Consider the following 23,964-nt stretch of genomic DNA (forward strand, 5'->3'; position numbering starts at 1 on the left):
AAATGTCAGAAATTGTTTCAACAATAGCCAATCTACACAACACATGGCATCATAGATTAGCCATTTTCGAATAAATCCTCCCTGCAAATATAGTATGAACCCATACACCTGAATAAGAAAAAAACAAGTTACTAGTCAAAATATAGCTTCACATTTTTCTCTTTATTCACTATTACCACCTGCTGCTCATTTCACCTTTAACCTAAAATATCTGCCAACAATTAAGAGCAATTTTATAACAAAGATAAAATTACTTAAAAATGCATCGACTGTACAAAGAAAAAAACCTCCCTCTTTACACATAACATAGGACAATGAGTGCAATGCAGCATTTCAATAAAAATCTAAAATGATTCTAAAATAAAAAGTTAATCTGTAAATCAAATCAAACCATAGGCTATATTCCACAAGTTTTGATGATTTGGGAAAATGACATGCAAAACCAGAGGCTAAAAAGTCTGTTCAGTGGGAAGATTACATCAAGTATTTAAAATCAGTTGCGTTGCAACATTAATGCTCATCTCATCTCCCTTGCACTATTATGGAGGTGTCCCATGTGAGACTGCTATCTTCAACAAACAAAAAACGACAATAAACCTACAGATGCCAGTATGAACCAAACAAAATACCTAGACCCGATAAAAATCCTGGCTTCAGTAAAGCTCTTGTTTTGCACATCAGGTGAGCCCATCTTTTATCATGATACAGACTGTGATTGGGAAATCTTGAGATGCCTTTTGGTTAAATGGTGTGCTGATCTGACTGTGCCGTCTCTGTTAAAGCTGGACAGTGGAGCTGTACACTGATTTAGTTTATATTTTATGAACTCAAAGTACAAATAATAATAATAATGTTCAGACTGCCAAAACCTGGTCATTGTAACTCCAATCTTCATTCAACTAGTTTGAATTGAGGGGGGGAAACAGGAATGGAGATCAGATCATTCAATCACTCATTGGCCTATGAGTTATGTATGGAGTAGGATTTGGGGACAAAACAGGGTTAAAGGACATTCTTCTTAACAAGCCTTCAAAAAGCCCCCTCATTCCTATTGCCAACAGCTTTAATTGGAACCATTTGAAAGTGAATTAATCTGTACATTACAGCCAAATGTGATTTGCTGTGTCAAATACAGTGTGCATCAGGCAAAAACCTGAATAAAACCTACATCAAATGTCCTGACTTTTAAGGTAATCTCATCGTGAACAAAGAATCTGGCTTCAAAAACACTGTTTTGTGTGGTATAAAAGAAGCACAACCTGGCAGTGATTCCAGTCCCTGCCTCCAGCAGCGGAAAGCCAAAGTTGGATTCAAAGTTAGCATCTGCTCGTTAATGTTGCAAATATTGAGCTGGAGTTGTCTTCAAAGGCATATGTGAAAAGCTCCTTTCATGTTTTCTTTTTAACTAGGACTTCATGTCTTTTCATGATTGATGTGGTAAGCCTTGTATAATGCACGCCCCATTAAACTCATTATTGGTGTACAGAATGATCCTTAGCCTCGTGTAATTGTAAAACTACGAAGAAAGTATAGATAATCTTGCGGCCAAGTGATTGACAAACAGGGGAAAAGGCAGTTTGCCCAGCCAATAGGAAATGATTAATAACATGGTTAATGCTGCTTGCAGTTTACAATCTCAGCATCCGCAAGCAATCGTCTGCAAAACAACAAACTGTCAATCATTTTAACGAACAAATGCACCTGAAACTGGATCAGAAAAGCAGGAATCAGGAGTTGTTACTGAAGATAAGAAAGGCACAACAAAAGGTCCTGAGGTACAGAAGCCATCAAAACCGTTTGGCGACACCAAAAAGCTATAGCTAAAAAAAAGAAAAAGTAGAAATCTCTATCAGAACCAATCCACCATGCATACACCTGACAGTGATGTACACGTCTATGTGCAACCTGAAAGAATGCACGTGCTCTTGGTAAGTGGAGATCACCACCCCTAACTGCCGGAAATCCAGGAGACCAGGAACTAGACCATTGCTTGAAAATCTGTTATTTTCAAGGAACGACACCATTGTGCGACAGTGTATGAATTAGGCTTCAGGGTCACTGGCTGTGTGTGTGCAATAAGGAAGAACATTGAAGAGGTCATTGGGTCAGAGTGATCCAAGCCTCCTTCTATAGCTACCACAATGCTCAGTACTGAGAAATCAGAGACTGGCTCTGTGAAGATTTTAGAAATGTGGACCTACAGTATATTACCTCAGCTCCTCGACTGAGACCTATACAACTGCGTTGTGTGAAATAATTCAGGAAATGGACAAGTGCCTGAACATACTCTCATGACCAAAACTAAGCTGAGGGTTTTGATGAGACCTCCTGTTGGAAAATCTGTTCCGGTTTGCATCCAATTAAATCAAGACTGTAGATCACATCTTTAAAATTCAACAGATGAGCGATGCCAATTTTGTATCTTGTGCCAAATGAGGCAAGATTAATACAAACAAAAAAGAAAATGCCTGGATTTCTGTCAGAACGCATTAAGTGCTGTATTTATATAATCTGACATCAAACCACAATTATTGATCAATCCTGTACTCGGTTCAGCCAAGAATAGCAGCATAAATAAAAGAGTCAAGAAGTCTACACTTCTGCACAGCATGGTCATTACTGCGACTCCCAGAGAAAAACATTTATGAAAAGACGAGGAAGAATGTCTTACATCCTGCCTCCAACACGTAAAAGCCTACCTCACACCCAGTAGAACCTTTGTTCTATCCCTTTTTTGATACTGTGGCTGAATTCTGCCCCCACCCCCAAAATAACCATTCCCTGAATTTGTCAAAAACGTATAACACAAAACAAGGAAAATATAAAGTACAGAGAAAGTTGTAACGGCACAAATAACAAAAAAGATAAAAAAATAATAAGGGTGTGTGTGGTTTTGAAGTGTAAAAACAAATAAAAGAATAGAGTATTATGATAAAATAAAATTAATGCTTCAGTCCCTGGATAGAGTTGAGGAAGTTTGGCACATTATTGTTTATCTGAAGTCCCAATGCGGCGACACATTCGTGGTTGGACTGAAGGCAAACGTGAGACCGTGCTTCGAGCCCGATAGGTGGAACCCACAGTTGGACGGGTAGAGGAAGATTAGAGCTGAGGGATGTTGGACATCACATTAAGGAGGGGAGGTGGCAAGTGAGGTGGTCAGACGATGGCATTGGTGCCACGGAGGCCCACCCCGCGGGCAAATTGCTCCAGCAGGCCGGTGATGGCACCAGAGGGGCTGGGTGCTGAGGACTTGAGGCCCACGGTGGAGCTGTAGGCTGCCAGAAAGACCTCCCGTACAGCCTCCAGACGAGCCTGCCGCTCCGACGGCATCGGGCACCTGAGGACGGGAGAAACACGGAAAGGATATAGGTGAGGAGCACAGTGGGAAGCAGCAATATGAGTGAATGATTAAGAGGAACGACAGGAATGATGGTGGTGGTGGTTAAGTGGTGGTGGGTAGAAGAACCAGAGGGAAAATGATGAAGAGGCATGAATTGGAGAGGACTCAACAGTATCGTGGGATGACGATTTTTAAAAACAGATGGGTAAAGTGAAGAATGGAAATAAGACATGACAGAGACAGGAAATATAAAAGAAAGGAAAAGCAATGCATGTAAAATGGATGGACGGAAAGAAAAATGATCTGTTGGAGCTTGATCTGGGGTGGCAGAGAATGTACTCATGTGAGAATCACAGAGCATCACAGAGCACAAGCTGTCAGCATGGTCTTTTTCTCCTTCTCTCCCTTCCTTGTTAACTCTAAATAAGGATGGATAGATGCCATTTGCCTGAGCTGGCTGCAAGTGCTCTTGGCGGGACACGCTCAATTTGGCAGTCGACTCAAGCAGAAATGAAACACCCCCAGCCCACCCACTGCAAGGTGACAGCAGGAGAGTTATAGAGGGAATGTGGTAAAACTCTTTTTGACGTTAAACAGTTTTGGTTGCAATTAATGCAAGGCTACGGCTAGATTTATGTTTGCCATGATATGCAACTCAATATTCAGAATACTCAAGTATACCATGTATACATTGGTGCATGTAAGTGTCAGGTGCATTTTTCAACAACCCGGCACTCAACCAGGCTATAAAAAACATGTTAGCATGTCTAATGCTGGGTGTCATGGTCAGCTTATGTTCATTAAGGCCATCCTAATCTCTAAAGACAGATTCTGCAAACAGCAGAATCCGTCAGCACTACTGCCTTTAACCCATTTTGGGGCGGGAACCCCTATTTGTAACTATACATTTCAGAACCCTTTTGGGGTTCCTGTTGCTATGTACAGTATATACAGTAGCAACATACATTTGTTGTAATTTTCTAATAAAGATTTGAAGTTTTTCAGAAAACGTATCCACAAGTTTCCTAGGGCGTTGTGGGCATCACTTCCTGTCGATTTGATCCCCGATACCTGATCAAATCGACAGGAAGTGATGCCCCACAACGCCCTAGAAAATTTGTGGATAGGTCAGGATTTAGAAGGCGTTTTTAGAATCGGCCTCAGGTCTAAATGGGTTAACATGTAATGTTGTTGTTAGTAGGAATAAACACAGAAGCACCCGGGAAACCCCAGATTGGGGTGATCCTGACCCCATAGTTGCAGATGACAGTTATGAAACCAAACAGTTCGTCAGTTACTACTGGAGCCACATCTTTCTTTTTGTTAAATCGCCAGCTAGCAGGAGAGCAAATGTAGGAAGAATATGTGAAAATGTGTTAATCTGAAAGCAAATAGAAACAAGGATATTGGAAAGTGGGCTATTAATGATGCATATACCAAACTGCATATCCCAAATAAGACCATAAGTATGATATGAACGAGTACTTCAGATATGCACGTAAATATGGCATCAAGCGAGAAGAACTGTTGGTGAGAGAACACACACAAACATTTTTGCAGATACGTGGTTTTCAACTGACAAAACAGCGATAGGGTTGCTGAGGCATATGGACAGATAAACACACATACTGTACGCAGGTTTTCCGCATCATCACATTCACAGCAACACAATCTGTGGCACCAAAGACAGAAAAGTATGCACTGCTCTCATTTTATGTGCCTCATGATCATCAACAGAGCGCGCCCTCCTATAGATGAGTCACTCTAGACTCTACTCAAGAGACGTACAGTAACCCTACCCACACATACACACAAATCCATTCCAGCAATGGTTCTCTACCTGTTCTACCTGGTTCAAATGCCCTCACACCCCCTGCAGGATAAAATTACACACACAAACACACATGAGGGGGGCTTTTAGTGCGCCCAACCCCCCCACTGAGTCATGTTCCTTTGCGAGCGGGGGGAAGGTGACCAAATAAGGTGAAAAAGAGTGAGGGGTAACACAGGTATAGGAAAAAAAAGACACAGAAAGAGTTGACGGGAGTTAAAAGGGGGGGCAGAACCGCAGTGTCACTCACATGCGTCCGCTGGGCCCCTCGTCCTGGAAGCTGAAGGGGAGGGGTGAGTCGTACGCGGCTGCCACAGAAGAGGACGCGGAGGCAGGAGGTGGGAAGTGGGCATGGTCGTGGATGCTGCCACAGCCCGACACGATCTGCCAGCTGCCGTACTCCGTGGAGAGGGAGGAGCCAGACCGTGCATACTCCGCCGCTAACCTGAGACGTGGTGGAGGGACGGAGAGAGAGACGACAGAGACAGAAAGACGGAAGCAAAGATACACAGGAAGTAGGGAATGGAGACGAGACAAAACAGAATGAAAGAGGAAAGAAATTATTGAGAGAGAAAAAAGGAAGAAGAGAGTGAAGAACAGGAGTCGAAGTGGATAAATAAATAGGGACAAAAAAACGCAGAAAGCAGAAACAAATTGAAGAGGAGGGTAGGGGTCAGGGTTCAACCGTGTCCAGGCAACAGGGTCATGAGGTCAGTGGGAGGGCTCTGTGGCATTGGGTTCATGACCTCACCATAAATAACACGTGGTCCTCTGGGAGCAGTATGTCGACACATTGCATCGATCTGTGGATGCGCTATCACACTCCTGACTGCAAACAAGTCTCTCATATATGCAGGGCAGCAAAGATATTATACAGACAAAATACTGTCAAGTCACTAGAACATGCAGCAAAAACTATCCTGTACTGAAGGGTCCACACCATCCAACAACACACACAGGCACAATCCGACACTTTCATTACAATATATTGCTATGAACTACACCGTCAAGCCACTGAGAAAGATTCCTGTGTGTACAGTACACACAGCCTGAGCAGGACCTTCGGTCGGGTGTAATATATTATGTTTAAGGTTGGCTAATTTCAGCTGGACATTAGGAGGTCACAAAGTGCAAGGAGACATGCACTTAAATCAATTCCCACCATACAATAAGTTAACTGCTAAATGCCGAGTAGACAGTGAGTATAGTGCATGGACAAAGAGCTGTACACAGTACACAGCAATCAAGAAACGACAGGCAACATAATAATTCAGTATTATACTGGACTGTTCACCTTACCACCACTACTGAATTATTATTATTATTATTATTATATAAAGTAAATATCGTCACTGTCGGGCAGAAACCAGCTATCTCCTTTTTTAAAAAAAAAATGTATTGAACACCCTTTATGTCTGTGTGTAGGTTTTTACAAATATTGAACTAATGAAAAGTATTAAAAAGCGCTTCTGACTAAATCTCCTAACTCTAACTTGGATCCTCAAACTTAGTTTTTTCCCCCCCGTCATTCTAATTAATGATGGACAAAATAACTATCTCCACATTGATGGTCAAAAACTCCACTTGAGCTGTACTTGGGTAAAGTGATAGGAGACACATTCAAGTATCTGATAACGTATAAAGTCACCATACCAACTTTGATGAGGCAGTATTGTGTGTTCTAAAAACATGTTTTTTTTTTCTCATTTCCTGAAAAGTTTATATTTTGGACATAGCTGGTTTCTGCCGACAGCAGAGTTATAATGTATAGCCAAGCCATACATTATGCATATACTGTAGTATGCATACTGTATGGTATTTACGGTATAGTCTTACAGCTTCACATATCTACAGTTATGCAGGTGCTACTTTTTCTTATCTCTATTCTGATTTGTTTTGCAGAAAGGCACACAGGGGGTGCCTGGAGGCTCAGCCAGTTACATGCAGTGCACTGACCATAAGTGAGTTGCGAGGACTCGAGTTCAAATAGAGCGGCCAAAGCTGAATAGGTAGAGAAGCGGGCTGGGAAACAGAGGGTCCCCGATTCCCCCCCTGGCCATGGTCTGTCTGTCCCTGAGCAAGACACTTAACCCCTAACTGCTCCCTGGGCGCTGTGTTAATAGTACTTGTGCACTGTTATTAATACAGTAGTTAGGATCAGTTACATGCAGAGGACAAATTTCACATATGTGCTGTACTGTAAGAAAATACCCCAAATTATTATTCAATTATCTCCCCTCTCTCTGCCCTAGGTTTCCTGTCTCTCTAGACTCTCCTATCTAAATAAAGCATTGAAAATGCAAAGAAATAAAATGTTTAAAAATAAAAGGAAGACACACAGACAAGACGGTAACAAACATTCACCTTCTCCCAGGGACGGCTAATGGGCTGCTGCCGGTGCGCGTGACGCCCTGCTCTGATTGGTTGGAGGAGGAGGAACTGGAGGACCTGGCCTCACCGAGAGGATGGAAGAGGCGCTCCTCGAGAGGCATGGGTTTATTCCACACCACCGTCTGTGGGGAGGAGGTGGTGCCTTTTCTCCTGGGGAGAGAAGCACAAATGCACGTCGGCCACAGTCGCCTACACAGAAGAGCCGTTTGATTCTAAAATCTAGGGAGTGACAAAACCCAAAGTTGAGGCAGCAGCATTTTAAACTAACGCAGTGGTTCAAACGACGAGGTGAACCATCACTGGAGTGAGAGTGGTCTGTCAGGAGAACTGCTATTTTCTATTTATTGCTAGATCACTGCCCTTGTGCTGCTGTGACCCCCACCAATGTCAGCCCATGGTTGACTTGGTATATTTTGGCCACAAAAACAAAAGGATTACTAGCCTGATGCCAAAATTACTAATACATTTGACAGCAACAGCTGTAGCAACCAAGGATTTGTCTGGTGGGCATTAACAGTATTAAACAGACTCAAGGATGTACAAGGCATATTAACTGAGTGTAATTAATAACCATCATTATAGCATGACTAGTGTTTTGTGTCTTCGTGTTATACTGACCAGCTGGCGGCCAAGGGCGGGCATGAGAATGGGTCCACAGTGTCGGTGGTGAGGCTGGAGGCCCCGCCCCCCACCTCTTCAGTGATGAGGGAGAAGTCGCTGCTCAGACTGGTGACACTGCCCCGGTCCTTCGACTCTAAAACACCCGCACAGCATACACAGTTTAGTTAGTTTCCCTTTTTAATTCCTCATGATGATGACCTAGAGGTGTACATAGTTGAGTCACAGCACCCTCTGGTGGATATTACATAGCCTAACAAGCCCACATGTACTACATAGACCTTTTACAATTATTACATAATCGCCTGATCACAATTATTTGAACTAATTGCAATTACTTTGCATAGTCATTGGAATAATTTCCATTCATCTGTGAAATTACCAGTAATGTCATATTACTATTATTATTTCCATGTCATTTTCCACACGTTTAAACCTGGTGTCCCTATTTTGGCCATTTTGTGCACAATTTGGTTTTATTTTTATATGGGCAAAAAAGGAACAGACAGATACAGAAATCCAACTTGCGTTCGCGAGTAGGCCGGTGCCCTACTTTTAGTAAATAGCTAGCTAAAATAGCATACCTACAATCTCACAATGCATTGTAACATGTTGTGAGCTTGTAGATCTGCCATTTTGGCTATTTCTGAATTTGTGAAAGTATAAAATTATAACGTATACAGCCTGTTTTGGACATAGTACATTATTATTGACAGTAAGTTCATTGTATATCGTCTTCGCCAGGCAGACATAGTGGGGGGCAAAGACTAGGTTTAAAGACTCTAAATGGGGGTGCCGATAGGCAGGAGGGGAGAAATTAACACCATGAAAAGTCTACTGAAAATGGAAGAATGTGTTCTTAACTTCTTAGCACCAGAATGCTTTAGAGGGGGGAGTACACAGATAAAACAAATGGGGAAAACCCCTCATTAGCCAGTAGTCGGGTATTAACAGTAGTAGAATAGCATCTCTACACACAAAAACATGCATAAAGAAGCTGTTCAGCCTCTGTATGACTCTTTAGAGGTTCTCTACTAAATTAGTTATTCAGCTTAGGTTAGGAACCTCTACTGGTTCTATACAGCGTCATATAGCAACAGTATAGAGTTGATGGAAGTCAGGGAGGCCACAACAAGAGAGCAAATACGTTTCAGAAAGCATTGTACAACGTGGCACACAAAAACGAGGTAAATTGAAGGTAAATGCTTGCAGACATAACGTTCGATGAGTCTTTCCATTCAAACATGTATGCAGTTTAACAGATGATAGCGTGGTGGTTTTATCCCCACACTGCCTTAAATGCTCCAGCTATGCTAGTGCAGTGGATTCAAAGCTTGTGTCCGTAGTACACAGGTAGCACAGCAGAAACTCCTGATGAGTTACAATTACAAACATCTTTGACATAAATGTAAACATGTCAAGCAGTGGCATCAAAAAATGTACACATTTATTAAATGTGTACATTTAATAAATGTGCACATGCTTGTGTCACTCAGTGGTTAGTGTGGCATGCTAATTCTGCTCTCGTGGGTTCAACAAATGACAATTAGCCATCAATAGGCCGTCAAAGCTGGTCAGCATATCCGTCACTCTAGCCCCTTACCCACATGGAATTCATAACATTGCTGTATAAAAAGAGACATCCAACAAAGGCAGTGGATAGTGATTCACACATTGATCTCCTGTAAGAAGAAGTTCCCTAATCCCTATGGTGTCTGTTCCCACATTAGACGAATGTTACGGATAGAAACTATGTAATGCTCATGGGAGAGGTGTCTAAAGCATGCAAAACTAGTCATTTGATGAAGATAAATTATGTTTTTGAGGATGGACATCAATCCTCCCCGGGACACAGTTACACAAACTATGCTTTGTCCTGCATTGTGTGCAATTTGTCAGAAACTCTAGGGGCTGGTGATTCACAGTATATTGTTTTATTTCCACAATATGCCAGCAACGTACCGAGGACAATTTGGAAGAAAGGTTGGCTGAGGAGGTTAGGAGGTACAAACACCTCTATAATCACTCTCTGAGGTACTACAAACACAACCAGATAGCAATTAATTAATGGAGATAAATAGCAAACGCTTTGTCCGCTGTGACTGTCACCAGAAATGGTGAAATCTCTGACACAATTTAAAGTGGGTCAGCAGGTGATGAAAACAAAGAGGGGAGATCCAGGTGGCAAAATAACCATTACCGCAATGTATACAGTGGGTGGAGTCTAACGTTCATCAGCACTCAAAACGGAACTGCATCGAGTTGCGGTTGATGAGCTGTCCATGTGAAAAAAATATATCTTTTACTTAAGTTAATCCAACATTGTTCTTATGAAGCAGTTTTGTTCCTAGAACGAAACGTCATGCAAAGATCTGGAACTTTTATTCCCACTTCAGCTACAGGTAAAGAATTATGTAAATGATACAAGGTTAAGAGTGGGGAACATTTACAGAACATAAAATGTAAATCGAAACCGGCTCCTGCTCCCACCAGTGTTCATTTTGACAGCAAATGTTGATTTAGTTTAGTGATAGTCTTTTAAATAAAATTCATTCATTTAGTTTTTCATTTTTAGTCGACTAAATATCATAATTTTGATGACGAAAATGTATTTTGGCCGGCCTTGATGGCCGATCTACGCTTGTATATCTGCTATTTTCAGAGCGCAACACCCGAACACAACCAAATTTGACTTGTCTTTTAGTTCTACTGGATCTCTTCTCGACTAGTCCCTCCCTAACATTTTAGTCTATTTTTTATTTGTTGACGAAATTGTCAATATATTTAGTTTTAGTCATCATAGCTTAGTTTTTATTTCGTTTTTGTCAGTGAAAAAAGGTAGTCGACGAGCATTTTTCGTCATTGTTTTAGTCGACGAAACTCTGTCACACTGTTCTGAACAAACTGGCCAAGCCTATCATGCATTTTGGAGGGACGGAGGCCAACTCACTCAACTGGCAGAGGTCCTCCACGGTGAAATCACTGTCTTTGAAATGAGAGTTTTTTCTTCTGTGAATAAAAGGAGGATGATGAAAACAGGATGATGAAATTTGTAATACATGAAAAAATACATAATAAAAAAAGAGGGGGGAGAGAGCAATTGGGAAGGAAGAGAGAGAGAGAGAGAGAGACTTGGTTTGATACAGTTGGTCTGGGACCGTGAAAGCCAATTATTCACCACAAAGAGTGAATGTGTGTGTGTCAGAGCCACTGTTTAAACATTAAAGAGTGGCTGAGAGGCATAACAAAACACCCCGCCCTTGACGAAAAATGTTTATAAAGCACAAGCTGTGTTCAATGGACCCTTCGCTAAGCCCCACCCACTCCACTCTGTGACTGGCGGTGCGGAGTTAGTCACACCCAGGCCTGGCAGCGCCTGGCAAACTTTGCTTCTCACCCATTGACTTGCATGTTAAATGACGGCTTTTCCCCTTAACAATAATCGATCATTTCAGCAGCAAGAGCTTCAAAATCTCTTCTAAATCTAGTCAACAAGGCCTGCAGTAGGCTATGCACTGGACAAATGTGCATGACATTATTTCAATGAACTAAAAACACGGGAAATGTTAGAGGGAGTAATAGCCATGGATACACGACGGTCGACTGTCTCGACCGTCATGGATGAACTTCAACCTGGTGTTTGCACTTTCTCTCCATTTACGGCCCGTACATCTACAGAAACGTTCATATTTCAAATATAAAGTGCTTATCCCATGGCCACGGATGTTACATTTATGTACGGGTTCTCAAAAGTACCCGTATCATCCGTATTGTTCAATAAAAAGCCTTTTAATCTGATCGGTGGCCATTTTCTCCATATGCATTCAACTAAGCGACCCTATCGGTTGGTAGGTGTATTGCACTCTGATACATTATAACTCTATGAGAAAATGGCCACCGATCGGATTAAAATGCTTTTTATTGAACAACACAGAATATACGGGTACTTTTGAGAGTCCCGTGCATAATTTTAACATCCGTGGCCATAGCATAAGCAATTTATATTTGAAATCTGAACGTTTATATAGATGTACGGACCGTAAATTGAGAAAGCGCAAACACCAGGTTGAAGTTGATCCATGACTGTGACAGGAGTTTTCATGTACCGCAGGGTAAGACTACAGTAGCAGTTAATAAATAGACGAACAAATGAATGAATATACTTTAACGTGCGGAATTCGAAACATGCAGCTCTGGGATTCTGAATTGTGTTACGATTACGGTGATTAGTATCATTGACACCACCTGGGCGAGTGAGTCGTGTAATACTTTCCCAACTTTAAGCTGTGTTCAACAACACAGGCACAGCCATAGCCTTCCAGTTTAAGCGCAGATTTCAGCTTGGGAAAAGAACCCTCCAGTTGTGGGTAAGTGGAATCTGTTTATAGTCACCATTGCGTTATCGTGGTATTCCTGTTCTTGCTATTATGTTGCAAATGATTGTGTGTGTGCGGGCGAAATAACATTGACAGCTATGGCAGGTGACGAAAGTTTGCCAGACCTGTGCCAGGCTAACAACGGTTGCTAAGCTGGCATTGGACAATCGCTTTTGGGGTGGGGTTTAGCGAAGGGTCCATTTGAAACGGTCAAATTCACTTGGTCCATAACAAATGGACTTCACAACAAAGACTACAGAATAGAACATGAAAAAAACAACAACACAAAGAACAGCATTCATTTACAGACAAGCATCAATGAACAGAATCAGACAAAAATACAGAAAGAATAGAATTAGACAAAGAAAGAAATAGGACTACACAGAACACGCATTGTTACAAAGAAATAATAGAATTGGACAAAAATAAAGAATTTAATTGACTGTAAAGAAATAATACAATGAGACAACATTTGAAAGAAAGAAAAAACTAGACAAACTATAAGACTACTATAAGAATAGAATTAGAAGGAATAAAAAGACAGTGGGCTTCATTTATCAATAATGAATTTAAGTAGAAACCAGCACAGATCAGAGCGCAGGAATCATCTCACGACAGGGCTCACGTGTGATTTATCAAACAGTCCTACCTATTTAATAGGCATGTGACACATAATCGATGTACGCCTTATAAATGTGAAAATATAATATTTTAAGGCAAACACAGAGTATGGAGCGCACACCTGTGTTGATGAGGTGCTGGCCACGGCAGATAATAATGTTGAAAAGGATGAGGCCGCACAACTCTTAGCCACGATGCAGAAAGTTTAATGAAATGAAACCAACGTTTCGACAAAAACCCTGAGGAAGACTGTATTTGTCGAAACGTTGGTTTCATTTCATTAAACTTTCTGCATCGTGGCTAAGAGTTGTGCGGCCTCATCCTTTTCAACAAAAATATAATATTTTCACATATATTATTTATTAATTTGTTAGTTATATATTTATTTTTTGGAGTGAATACATATGTTCAGATGCTTATCAGATTGTCAGCTAAATCTGACGTGAGATTTAATCGTTGGCTACGCTTACTTCAAATTGACGACCAGATTGATAATTGCATTGAGATGCGTGTACGGCAATTATTTTGGTCCACACAAAAGTGATAAATGAGGCCCAGTGAGTGAGTGGAGCGAGAGAGGAAGGACATACCTCTGTTTCCTTACAGCAGAGAACTTCTCTGAGACAATGTGCTTCAAAAAATTGAAGCAAAAAAAGAAAATCTGCCAGGGGACATAAAGACAGTGTGATCTCAGACAGGATGATGACATTACATGACATAACACTGCCCCCTACATCCAGTCCTATACTTTGGCTGCAATACTCTCATCACATGGAGCAGAGAATGCTTTCAACAGCAGTGAATAAAATAAAGCCTACGTATGACTCAAGCTTGGTCTTGTCAAACAGAGCTCTAAGCTTGGTAGTAGTAACTACAGTCTATGAACTCAAGAGTATGAGCTAAGAAGGGTAAAATATCCGATGCTTAATCTTGACAGTTACCGTCAAGGAGAAGATTTAGAAACCCAGCTGAGTTGTGTCCCAACAGATAAACCTGTTCCCCAGATGAATGGCTCAAGGAAATAGGCTCAGAGAGTTGCTCACTTTTCAGTATGTTGCACACTGCTTCCTATGCTGGCCTTGCATTTCCATTGGGGATTGTAAGGGCTAGTGCTTTGTATTGTATACCATATGACTCGAGCAGTGAGGGTCTCGTATCTTACGTCTGGCAGAGGCCAAACTTGGCTTATAAAGAGTTCAAAGACTAGTTTGTACTTAGTCACACGGTGGTATCCCCCACCAAAAAAACGCTAAACTTCATTATGTTTGGCTTACATCTAGATGCCATTGTTCTTGTAATAATAACCCTAACAAAACAAATACTTGTTCATGATGGCGGTGCACTCACCTCCTCTCCTTTGGAGAGGCGATCTGGCAGCATGTGACTAGAAAAAGAATGAACACAGGTATCAATCAGAATAGATCAAAATGAAATGAATGCAATACATTTTTTGTAAACATAAACATAACCATTTCTAATGTGTCATTTACATCTGTATGTCCATTTGAATTCAGATAACTTGTGGTGGGGACATTTTGCACTTCATTACCTTATTTTACCAGCACTTAGTGGTCTGATTTATCATACTGATTAACTGAATAAAAGCGAAAACAATGATAGAATTATTGTTTTAGAAAATAATTATTATTTTTTTCTTAAGAATTGCAGCCCTAATTCCTTTACATCAACAGTACACTGGATTTTCTTCAAACAACGAAAAACATTGTTGCTATAATGTGCACCTCACTGACCCATGGCAATATTCAATAACATAAAAAACTAAATCATGTTCAATCTGGATGATCCATCATCACTGACTCCTCAAAGGTAAAATGCTGTACTCTTTTAATTAAATTAGCATGACTTTTTTGGCCACAAGAGGATGAGTCTAGAGATGCTACATTATATATACTACTAGACCATACCCGTACAGGATCTAGCAACACAGGAGCCAGCATACACAAAAACGCTAATAAACAGCTGAGATTTTGTGATATCGAAAAACGGGCTTCGCAGTTGCGTTCAGATGGTAATGGTCAATGGATGTGTGCAAATTCAGATCAATTGGTACGGCCACTGAGGAGAACCGGGCAGCTTCACCACCACCGACGACGACGACAGAGGTTTGGCAAATTACAGGAGGATTACAGTAGAGACGACATACTTAATGCAACTTTACTAATCCCCATTTCTCTCATCTTTTATTAGCTTCCACCTTCTTCTCCTGCACACGCATGTGTGCGTGCACACACAGACACGACATACACACACAGAGACACCCCCCTTCCCTGCCTGGCCAGTGTCCCAAGGGCTTAGGAAGGCCTGCTGATGTATAATTACATGGGCTAGCTGGCAGTGGAGTTTTTTTTTTACACAGCCTCTGATGAGCTCAAATTGTAGAGAAACGTATGAAGGAAGGACCCCGACACAGAGAGAGAGAGAGTGAGAGTAAAGCTGAGGGTGTGTCAATTAACTGGCCTGTGTATGTGTGTGGAGAGAGAGAGAGAGAGTAAGGCTGAGGTGTGTCAATTTGTGTAAGAGACTACGTGTGTGAAGAGAGAGAGAGCGAGTGAGAGAGGTGGAAGGGGTGTGAGATCAGAACAATGGAGAACAGTCAAGGAGACACTTGTACTTCCCTTATCCTGACTTCCTTATCCCTCTACTCCTTAACATTTCATTAACAGTCACTTCTCAATTATGCATCTGAGACAAACACGGCCTGCCTGGAGCGTCACCAGTGTGACTCTAAAGTATTCATGCCAGCTAACGTGCTTGCTGATGACTCCTGAACTATTATTATCATTGTGTTGATGCACTGTGATTGTGGAGTTTTTATTTTATTTTTGGTATTGTGAGGGGATTGTTTTTTTTACCCAAAGAGGAACCAGTCGTAGGCGATGGTCAGATACAGGATCTCAGCCGGTTCCAGGCTGGCGTGCACAGCACCATCCTGTGAGAGATGAAAAAAAGAAAAAGAAAAGTCAAACATACAAAACCGTAGGGCCAATTATCCATCATGAGATGTAACGCGTTCACTGGGGTTGGGGTTGGTGGTGTGCCTTCAAACTCAAAAGCACTTTCTTAACATGTTGCATTTTTCATTCCATTTGAAATTTAAGTATGAAAAAGAATTGCAAGAACTGTAGGGTTTTATTTTTTATGAAGGCACAAATCTCATTAAGGTCAAGTGTGTTTGGAATGTTAAGTTGATTTGTGTGAAACCAAATTGAATATAGCGTCGCTGTAGGGCAGAAACCGTGTATGTATGTACATACGGTACTTCATCTTTTTAAGTTTTCTTCATAAATTAATGCCCTATTTTTTTATACTTTGTCTTATGACAGTGTCATGTAAAAGCAGAATAAATATCTACATTGTGAGCTCTACAAGCTCACAATGTGGAAATACATTATAAAACCCAGTCTGTCTGTGAGTTTCCGCTCCTGCTTTACCTCCATCTTCTCACGGAAAATACAAAATGGTGGAGCAGACACAAAAAAATAAACAATATAGCTGATTCTGATTTACAATTATTTAACCAATTAAATGTATTAAAAAGGGATCATAATTAAATAATAACGTCAATGAAAATATTTTTCCATTTCTTGAAAAGTAACAGTTTTGGACGTACAAGGATCTGGTAGAGAGGTAGAGGGGATTAAATGAGGATGATGAGGATGAGAAAGGAGAAAGACTTACTGCCCACAGGGAGAGCCTGAGCAAGGACACAAAGAGAGGTGTGCGGTCCCAGCCTGATATGCAGTGCACCAGGAGTCCACTCTTATCTGAAGGAGGTGGAGGCAGGTAATTAAGATCAATTCTATGAAGCAGATTTTCAACCTTTTTCTGCCGGAACGATTGGGAAACTCAAAATCGCAAGACAAAGTACTAATAGTTAATGAAAAAATAACATTTAAAATAGTTTTATATAGTTGTATAATGTATATTGCAGTAATAATGTGTGGTTATCTCAAAATCCAAAGGCACGCCTGGACTAGAGTCATGGCACGCCATTTGGGAAACACTGATTTAGCGCATGAATCATCAAAACAAATATTGACTTATTGAAGCTTCAAAAGAAGTAACATCTGCCCATGTGCTTTTGTGTCAACGCCTTGGGAATATTGCCTCATTTCCACTGGGGACTTTCATATGAACAATGAAGCGGAAGGTGTTGTGGTTATGTAAGAGGTAAATAGCTGTTGGATATAAAAGTGTCCCCCATGCCAAGCTTTGCTTCATGTTCTCATTTCATTTGCAGATTATATGCCACATTTACATTCTCACCCTCGAGCCACCGGTCAAAGAGCTCTGTAACATTATTAATATATCACATACTACATTATTAATAAGGGATAGTGGGCCCTATGGCCCACAGGGATTCTGTCAATTCTCCTGGGAGAATGGGCATAACAGATGCCCAGGGAATTTGCATTACAAAGTAAAAAGCTAACTTTATAAAACAAGCACTCTACGTAAACAGAACTGAGAAAATCTGTTTGAAACCCCTGATAAACAATTTTCAACAACTTTGACCGCTACACGGCCCTCACACCTATGACACATCGCCAATCCGACCGATGTTACCTCTTGTACCTGTGTCTGCTAGCTCTGGTCCATAGTGTTAGAGGGAGTTCTCCTTAACGCTATGGGACTTTCAAGCCTTTGCGCACACACCATAGGCTGCGCAGCCTCTCGTCTTTAGTAAAAAAATCACACCCTGTGTGAAGGAAGCGGTGCCTTTGGGTCCACTTACCAAATTTGTACTTGGTAGCATGCTGCAAACTGGAATAATGGCTGTTTAAAGGCCAGCCAATGGGCAGACAGAGGGGGCGGGGCTTAAGTAATTACAGTTCGGCCCTATTTGTGGTTTTAGTCCATGTACAAAATTTGTACTCCGTAGCATGCTGCGAACTTGAGTTATGGCTGTTTAAAGGCCAGCCAATGGGAAGACAGAAGGGGCGGGGCTTGAGCAATGCATGCTGGTCCCGTATTGGTGGTCTAAGTCCACATACCAAATTTGGACTTGGTGGCATGCTGCAAACTGGAGTTATAGCTGTTTCAAATCCCGTGCTCATCCCGTGCTCATACGGGCGGACGTCCCTGGGGGTCCCTGGACCCCTCTTTGATAACCGGTGGCACGTGTGGCCAATGAGAGGAGAGATGGCATAGGCAATCTCCAAGTCCGTGTGTGTGTGTGTGTGTGTTTGTATGTGTTGCTTCTTTGGCGTGCTCATCCCAGGCTCATACGGACGGACGGACACACAGACACACAGACACCGAGTCAAAGCCACGTATAGAGCGGTTGGCACCGCTAAAAATACTAAAGAGGGCGCAGTGGAGTAACCAAAAACATGTTTTCCTTCAGGTGAAATATTTTTATTTTCTGGCCAAAAAGTGTATTTTAGACGTAAGGTGGGGGGCTCAGAGTTTTCCCACTAAGTAGAGTAGGCTTTCAACTCCATAAAACCGTCTTTGTTTTGGTGAGTAGCGAAAATTTATTTTTTATTTTGACTGAAGACGAGAGGCTGCGCAGCCTGGGCTACCGAAGGCGTCAGGGGAAAGGATCGAAAGTACCATAGCGTTAAGGAGAACTCCTTCAAACACTATGAGCCAGAGCTATGTGTCTGTGTCCCTTTTGTACCCATATATGGAGATCTCTGTATCTGTATACCTGTGTCCCTTTAATGCCCATATATGGGCATAGCGGTCAGATCTGTGGCTCTGGACAACCGGATCTCCATATATGCCTATATTGTTTGAGTCTGATGTTATGACGACACGGTTTGTATATGGTTGTGCCTGAGTCATAGTGACCGGGCAGTGGTACGCCGGCTGACCCGCCGGCACTCCCACTACCAATTTTAATATAGGATATATGTATAAAGAAAAACATCTAAATCCTTCCCAGATGTGAGCAACTACAGGTTAAGGTATTCAACCAAACTGAGCTGGAGCACATAAACTGCAGTTTAAAGTTCATCTACAAATATGAAGCTGAAAATCCTGTCTACGTACCATCACTGTTAATGATGTGGAGAAGTAGCTTCAGGTAGTTCTGGGTCTGCTCCACCAGGTCCCATGACTGCGCATAACATACACACAAACACACAATGTATGTTGCAGGTGCTTATACATTTTAGGTATCCTCTAAATTGCTAGGTGATGAAAACCTGTGCACTACAAAACTGGTTATAAAGCATTACACCTGCAGTTCCATAAGTGACCAACAGATGTCGCTGACAGACTAATAATATAGGAGGCAGAAGTTCTAGCTGCTAGTTGGTGTGATGGAATTCATATAAATAGAATAGAATAGAATAGAAGGTAACCTGGTATTCACTCCAGTCAATGTTCATGTTCTGGGTAAAGCACGCAGGGATTGTCAAAGGAGCGTCAACGTAGTCCTGTCATAGAAAGGGCAGCATGGTGACATACAAGTTAACAGTCATTTTTGTTGTTATTTTAATGTGCACAATGTAGAGAAGTCCATTTTAAGGTCAGGTCTGCATACCTGATTCCAGTTGAACACCAGCCCCTCAGCTGTGTAATCTCTGTCTTTGTAGTCTTTAAAGAACTCACACCCTAAAAAAACAGACGTACACATGCAACATCAATGTCATCATCAACATCGAAACTGACATAAATAGCAAAATGGATGAATTAACACTGAGGATTTTACTGTAGGCTTCAAAACTGAATTAAAAACACTAAAAGACCAAAATCACAAGGGTGGGCCAGTGTCACCTATATTTTTTCATAAACAAAATGCAACTGATCCTGACTTTTGATTCAAATTAAGAGTGAACAGGAGTTGTCTTACCTGGGTAAGGCACAGAGAGCAGGGTAAAGTCTGCATAGCGTTGGGCCTTGTCGACCTTCTCAGAAGATGTCACACTGTACAAATGGACAGTCAGAGGGCGAGAGAGAGAAAGAGACAGAGCAGAGCACAACCAACGGTAAGGAAATACACTGAGAAATAGCAAGTACTTCCCCTGGTGATTCAGAACAGATATGGGAAAATTCTCATTCTACTACTCTGCCACCAAAATACCCCGACACCATCCATTAAAAGATTTAAATCACTTTTCATCTTTCTAAATTGTCCTGAAAAAAACATCTATCAGGAGACTACAAGGGGAGGTAAATGCAAATTCCCATAGAAAGGAGGTGTCATTCACTGCTGACTTTTTTCCTTTTTCTCCTTTGTTTTGTATTTGTTGATGACATGTGTAATTGTGTCATTTGTTTATGCTATGTTGAGGAATTGAATACATAGGATTGGGACCACAATGGAGACAAGACCCCAGGACCTTTTTGTTTTATGTCCGACTGTACCTCGTGCCGTTTACATTTATGACTAATAAAGTATTCAATCAATCAATCAAGCTAATTAGTAATGTTGAGAGGGATATACAGGAGAGAAGACACTAGCTGGACTGATCCTAGATCAGAAAGTAGCACATGTAGAAGTTTCTCTCTCTCTCCCTCTCTCACACACACCATCAACCAAATGCTGAGGCATTGCATGCTGTTCACACTGCAGTACTGTACCAGTCTCCTGCTCCAAAACAGTTACATATGGAAAAGGTCACCGACACACCGACACCGACACACACACACACACACACACACACACACACACACACACACACACACACACACACACACACACACACACACACACACACACACACACACACACACACACACACACACACACACACACACACACACACACACACACACACACACACACACACCTAAGCAAAAGAAAGGTGGATTCAATTACTTAACCCATTGATACCTGGAACGCATCTGTGTCACTTTAGATGTCTTTGGCTATTCAAAAATAGAGCTTGTAGATCTGCTATTTTTGAAAAATCGTGAAAATTATTTTTTAAATATGTTTTTCCGATTTCTTTTTAGGATTTTGAAAATGTTTAGGAGCGGCCTCAGGCCTCAATGGGTTAATAGTGTGTGTACGCAAATGCCCCAGCGCTGTTTCTTACTTACTTTAGGCCAAACTTGACCTTCTTGTTTTCCACCATCAGGTCACAGATGTTGCGCACTGATAGGTAACGCAGCAGCTTAATGTCGTGACCCCGCACCTTGTCAAACAGCTGGGAGTCCCCGTTCCTGTAAGGACAGAGATGGAGGGAGAGATGTGAGAAAGTGAGACAGAAAGAAAGAAAACATAAAAGAAAGAGAAAGAAAAAATGAATGAATGAAAGAAAAGCATTCAACGTTGTTGACAACTTTTACCTGGCTGCACTGTCTTCGTCTGGGACCTCCTCCGACTCCGCCCACGTATCATCACTACCCCCTGTTAACAGAGGGAGAAAGATTCATGTTAAACACACATACACTGATTGATTCTCACTCCGCATAGTTATGGGACATATTTGCACCATCAGCTCTTTTAAATTATCAGCAAACTGCCAAGAAAATCAGTCTCACGCTCTTGTAAAAAAATATATATTATTTTGGGTTCCTGGTAAGGCATACTATGTAATATATAAAAATATATTATTCAGGTTCAGTCGGACAATTTAAAATGAGGGACCGGTCCGTCAGTCAAACTAGTCCCCCAGGGCCCTGTGAAGAAAAAGTCATACGAGGTGTCTATCCTTCACCATGTACTAATCCTTGTAAAAAATATTATAGCATTAATAACTAATATAATTGGTAGTTTGGGAATATAATACTGCCGCTCCGCGAAAATCCACTCGCTCCTTTTGGGGCTAGTAGCCTTGGCTATACAAGAACAAATTCATGAGGATACCAGAATAAATTCACTGTTGAAGCATTTATTTTCTTAATGGTTTAGTTACAATAATGTAAAATATGCATATGCTACGGTCTTTATGTTTATGTCTAAAAAAACAGTTTATAGGTCAATGCAATGCTGTTATTGTAACCTAGGATGGTCATTTGATGAAAAAAAAACTAAACAAATCCTCAGAACAATTTCACCCAACAAAATAGAATTATAGTAATCGAATTTTATTACGGTCACTTTTACACATCCCTACCCGGAGTGTCCTCCCAAAACATACAGCTTGACAGCCAAGCACTGCTGCACCCATTCACACACCTCAGCAAGCACACACGCAACTGAAACAGGCCAACCACAAGTCTGATTTGACATCCCCATCAAAGTTAATTCAGTGTGTGTCTGTGTGTGGTACCTGAGAAGATGTAGTTATAGCCTGTGCGTCCATACAGCTCTCCCCAGCCAGCAAGAGTGGATGACCGACAAATGTGCTGTGAAGGGAAGTAAGGCATGGGACTGCTCAGCAGCTGTTGTTTGTATTGCTTATATCAACATGTTTCTACACCGACTAATAAACCAGTTGGCCTTGTTGGGATGCTGTTGTGTCTCGTCTTGCGGCCAGTAATGCAAAAGAGGTGAAGATGACTAATGAAAGTGTGAAATGTTTTGTCAGTCACAAGTAAGTAAGATATACACCAAGTTGGTGTTTGCTAATTTACAAATCCGTCCTTCCTCACAAATATTTGACGGCTGCTTTGCTTTCCAGTCAGCAACTATTTTATTGTCTCAGGCACAGTTGCAATGTAATTGGCCGAGAGGCATTCTAATGAGTCTAATGAGCCCTCCAAACCCAATTCCAAATCCAGTATATGAACTACTACGAGAGTGTAACACTGGTAGAGCAGCACATAAGTTACAATTATATAACTTACAATATATTATTTATACAAATGATTTAAGATTTTCAGTCATAAATAATAATAATATAAAATCATATATAAAGGTAGATATAAAGGCTTTCTCTTTAGTCCTCTTTTAAAAGCATCAACAGATTGCGGTGCTCTCAGGTAGTCAGGGAGGGCATTCCAGAGTCGAGGAGCGGCCGAGCAGAAGGCCCGATCGCCCATAGTACAGAGCTTGGTCTTGGGGGGCAGAGAAGGTTTGTATTTCTGGAGCAGAGGAGTGGAGGTTTGTGGTTTAAGAAAGCTTGCTAGTGCAAAAAAAATCTAGTCACAAATTAAATAACTTAACAAATGTAATAACTAGAAGCGGCGAACAGACAGCGCCACCGTCCTATCAGTGTCCAGTGTATGACAAATGGTACTTAACGGATAGTGATTTCATTTTGAGTAGATGGTTCCGTATACCCAGCTACCCACCCCATCACTAGTGTCAATATCTCACTTTATAGCACTCTATCCGTGGCACATCATTTATTTATTGTTCTGCTCGTTAAACCATTCAGTTACTAGTCTAGCCCTATGGGTGGAGGCGTTCTAGAGGAGCCCACTCCCATCAGGATAGAAATGCCTGTCCTCAGAATTTAGTGGTTAATGAAAATGTTTTTTTAGCGTGGCTCTGCAGGAGACTAGCCATCTATTGCCGAGTTAACGAGTTTCCATTAAAAAAAGACGGCAGGGCCAGGGGTGCCAGGCCGTGCTGATTAATGCCTCCCGTTTCCACACAAAATAGTAACCCCTCCCACCTGAGGAATTGGACTTTAAGGGACGCCCCCTCTTCAACCATCGTTCAGGATGTACTCTGTCTAACTGTTGCTATAATGCCAAGAAGCTAACGCTAACTGGAACTTTAAGGCAGTTTGATAACCATGGATTAATTTCTCATTTATAACGTATAGTTTGAATGTTCCGTAGGGTCAGAGTGGGGCCAAACTTTTATCCCCTGAGCCCAAACTTTTATCCCCTGAGACCATTTTGGACTGTGTCCTTGTATGTGGAAAAGACCGCCAATGCAGGCGGTGCTGTGCAGGGAAATGTGTTTTTAAGAG

General features: G+C 41.5%; 1 protein-coding gene across 2 annotated transcripts; it reads right to left on the reverse strand.

Annotated features, from left to right (window-relative positions):
* Window positions 1-143: 143 nt before the first annotated feature.
* Window positions 144-22,444, reverse strand: mtmr14 (myotubularin related protein 14). Of its 2 annotated transcripts, XM_084062424.1 has the most exons (16): window positions 22,372-22,444; window positions 21,446-21,506; window positions 21,197-21,319; window positions 20,004-20,077; window positions 19,695-19,765; window positions 19,513-19,587; window positions 19,199-19,265; window positions 16,880-16,965; window positions 16,054-16,130; window positions 14,528-14,564; window positions 13,771-13,841; window positions 11,134-11,192; window positions 8,184-8,319; window positions 7,539-7,715; window positions 5,425-5,619; window positions 144-3,340 (listed from the first exon to the last, which is right to left on the reverse strand). In XM_084062424.1, exons 3-16 carry the CDS (start codon window positions 21,229-21,231, stop codon window positions 3,160-3,162), a joined length of 1,341 nt encoding a protein of 446 aa, XP_083918550.1. In that variant the 5' UTR covers window positions 21,232-21,319; window positions 21,446-21,506; window positions 22,372-22,444; the 3' UTR covers window positions 144-3,159. The 2 variants fall into 2 exon arrangements, with proteins under 2 accessions (XP_083918550.1, XP_083918549.1); XM_084062423.1 differs by lacking the exons at window positions 5,425-5,619; window positions 22,372-22,444 and having other exon boundaries at window positions 21,446-21,500.
* Window positions 22,445-23,964: the final 1,520 nt, after the last annotated feature.

This window comes from Gymnoscopelus microlampas (assembly GCF_963454915.1).
Source record: "Gymnoscopelus microlampas genome assembly, chromosome: 7".
Lineage (NCBI taxonomy): Eukaryota > Metazoa > Chordata > Actinopteri > Myctophiformes > Myctophidae > Gymnoscopelus > Gymnoscopelus microlampas.

Bases quoted from the DNA above. Each gene is read 5' to 3' on its own strand.
- mtmr14 (XM_084062424.1), bottom strand. From the start codon at position 21,231: ATGGTGGAAAACAAGAAGGTCAAGTTTGGCCTAAA. The intron at 20,078-21,196 runs GTAAGTAAGAAA...CCATTTGTACAG, and splicing joins AAGGTCAAGTTTGGCCTAAA to TGTGACATCTTCTGAGAAGG. The intron at 13,842-14,527 runs GTGAGTGCACCG...GTCCCCTGGCAG, and splicing joins GCCTCTCCAAAGGAGAGGAG to ATTTTCTTTTTTTGCTTCAA.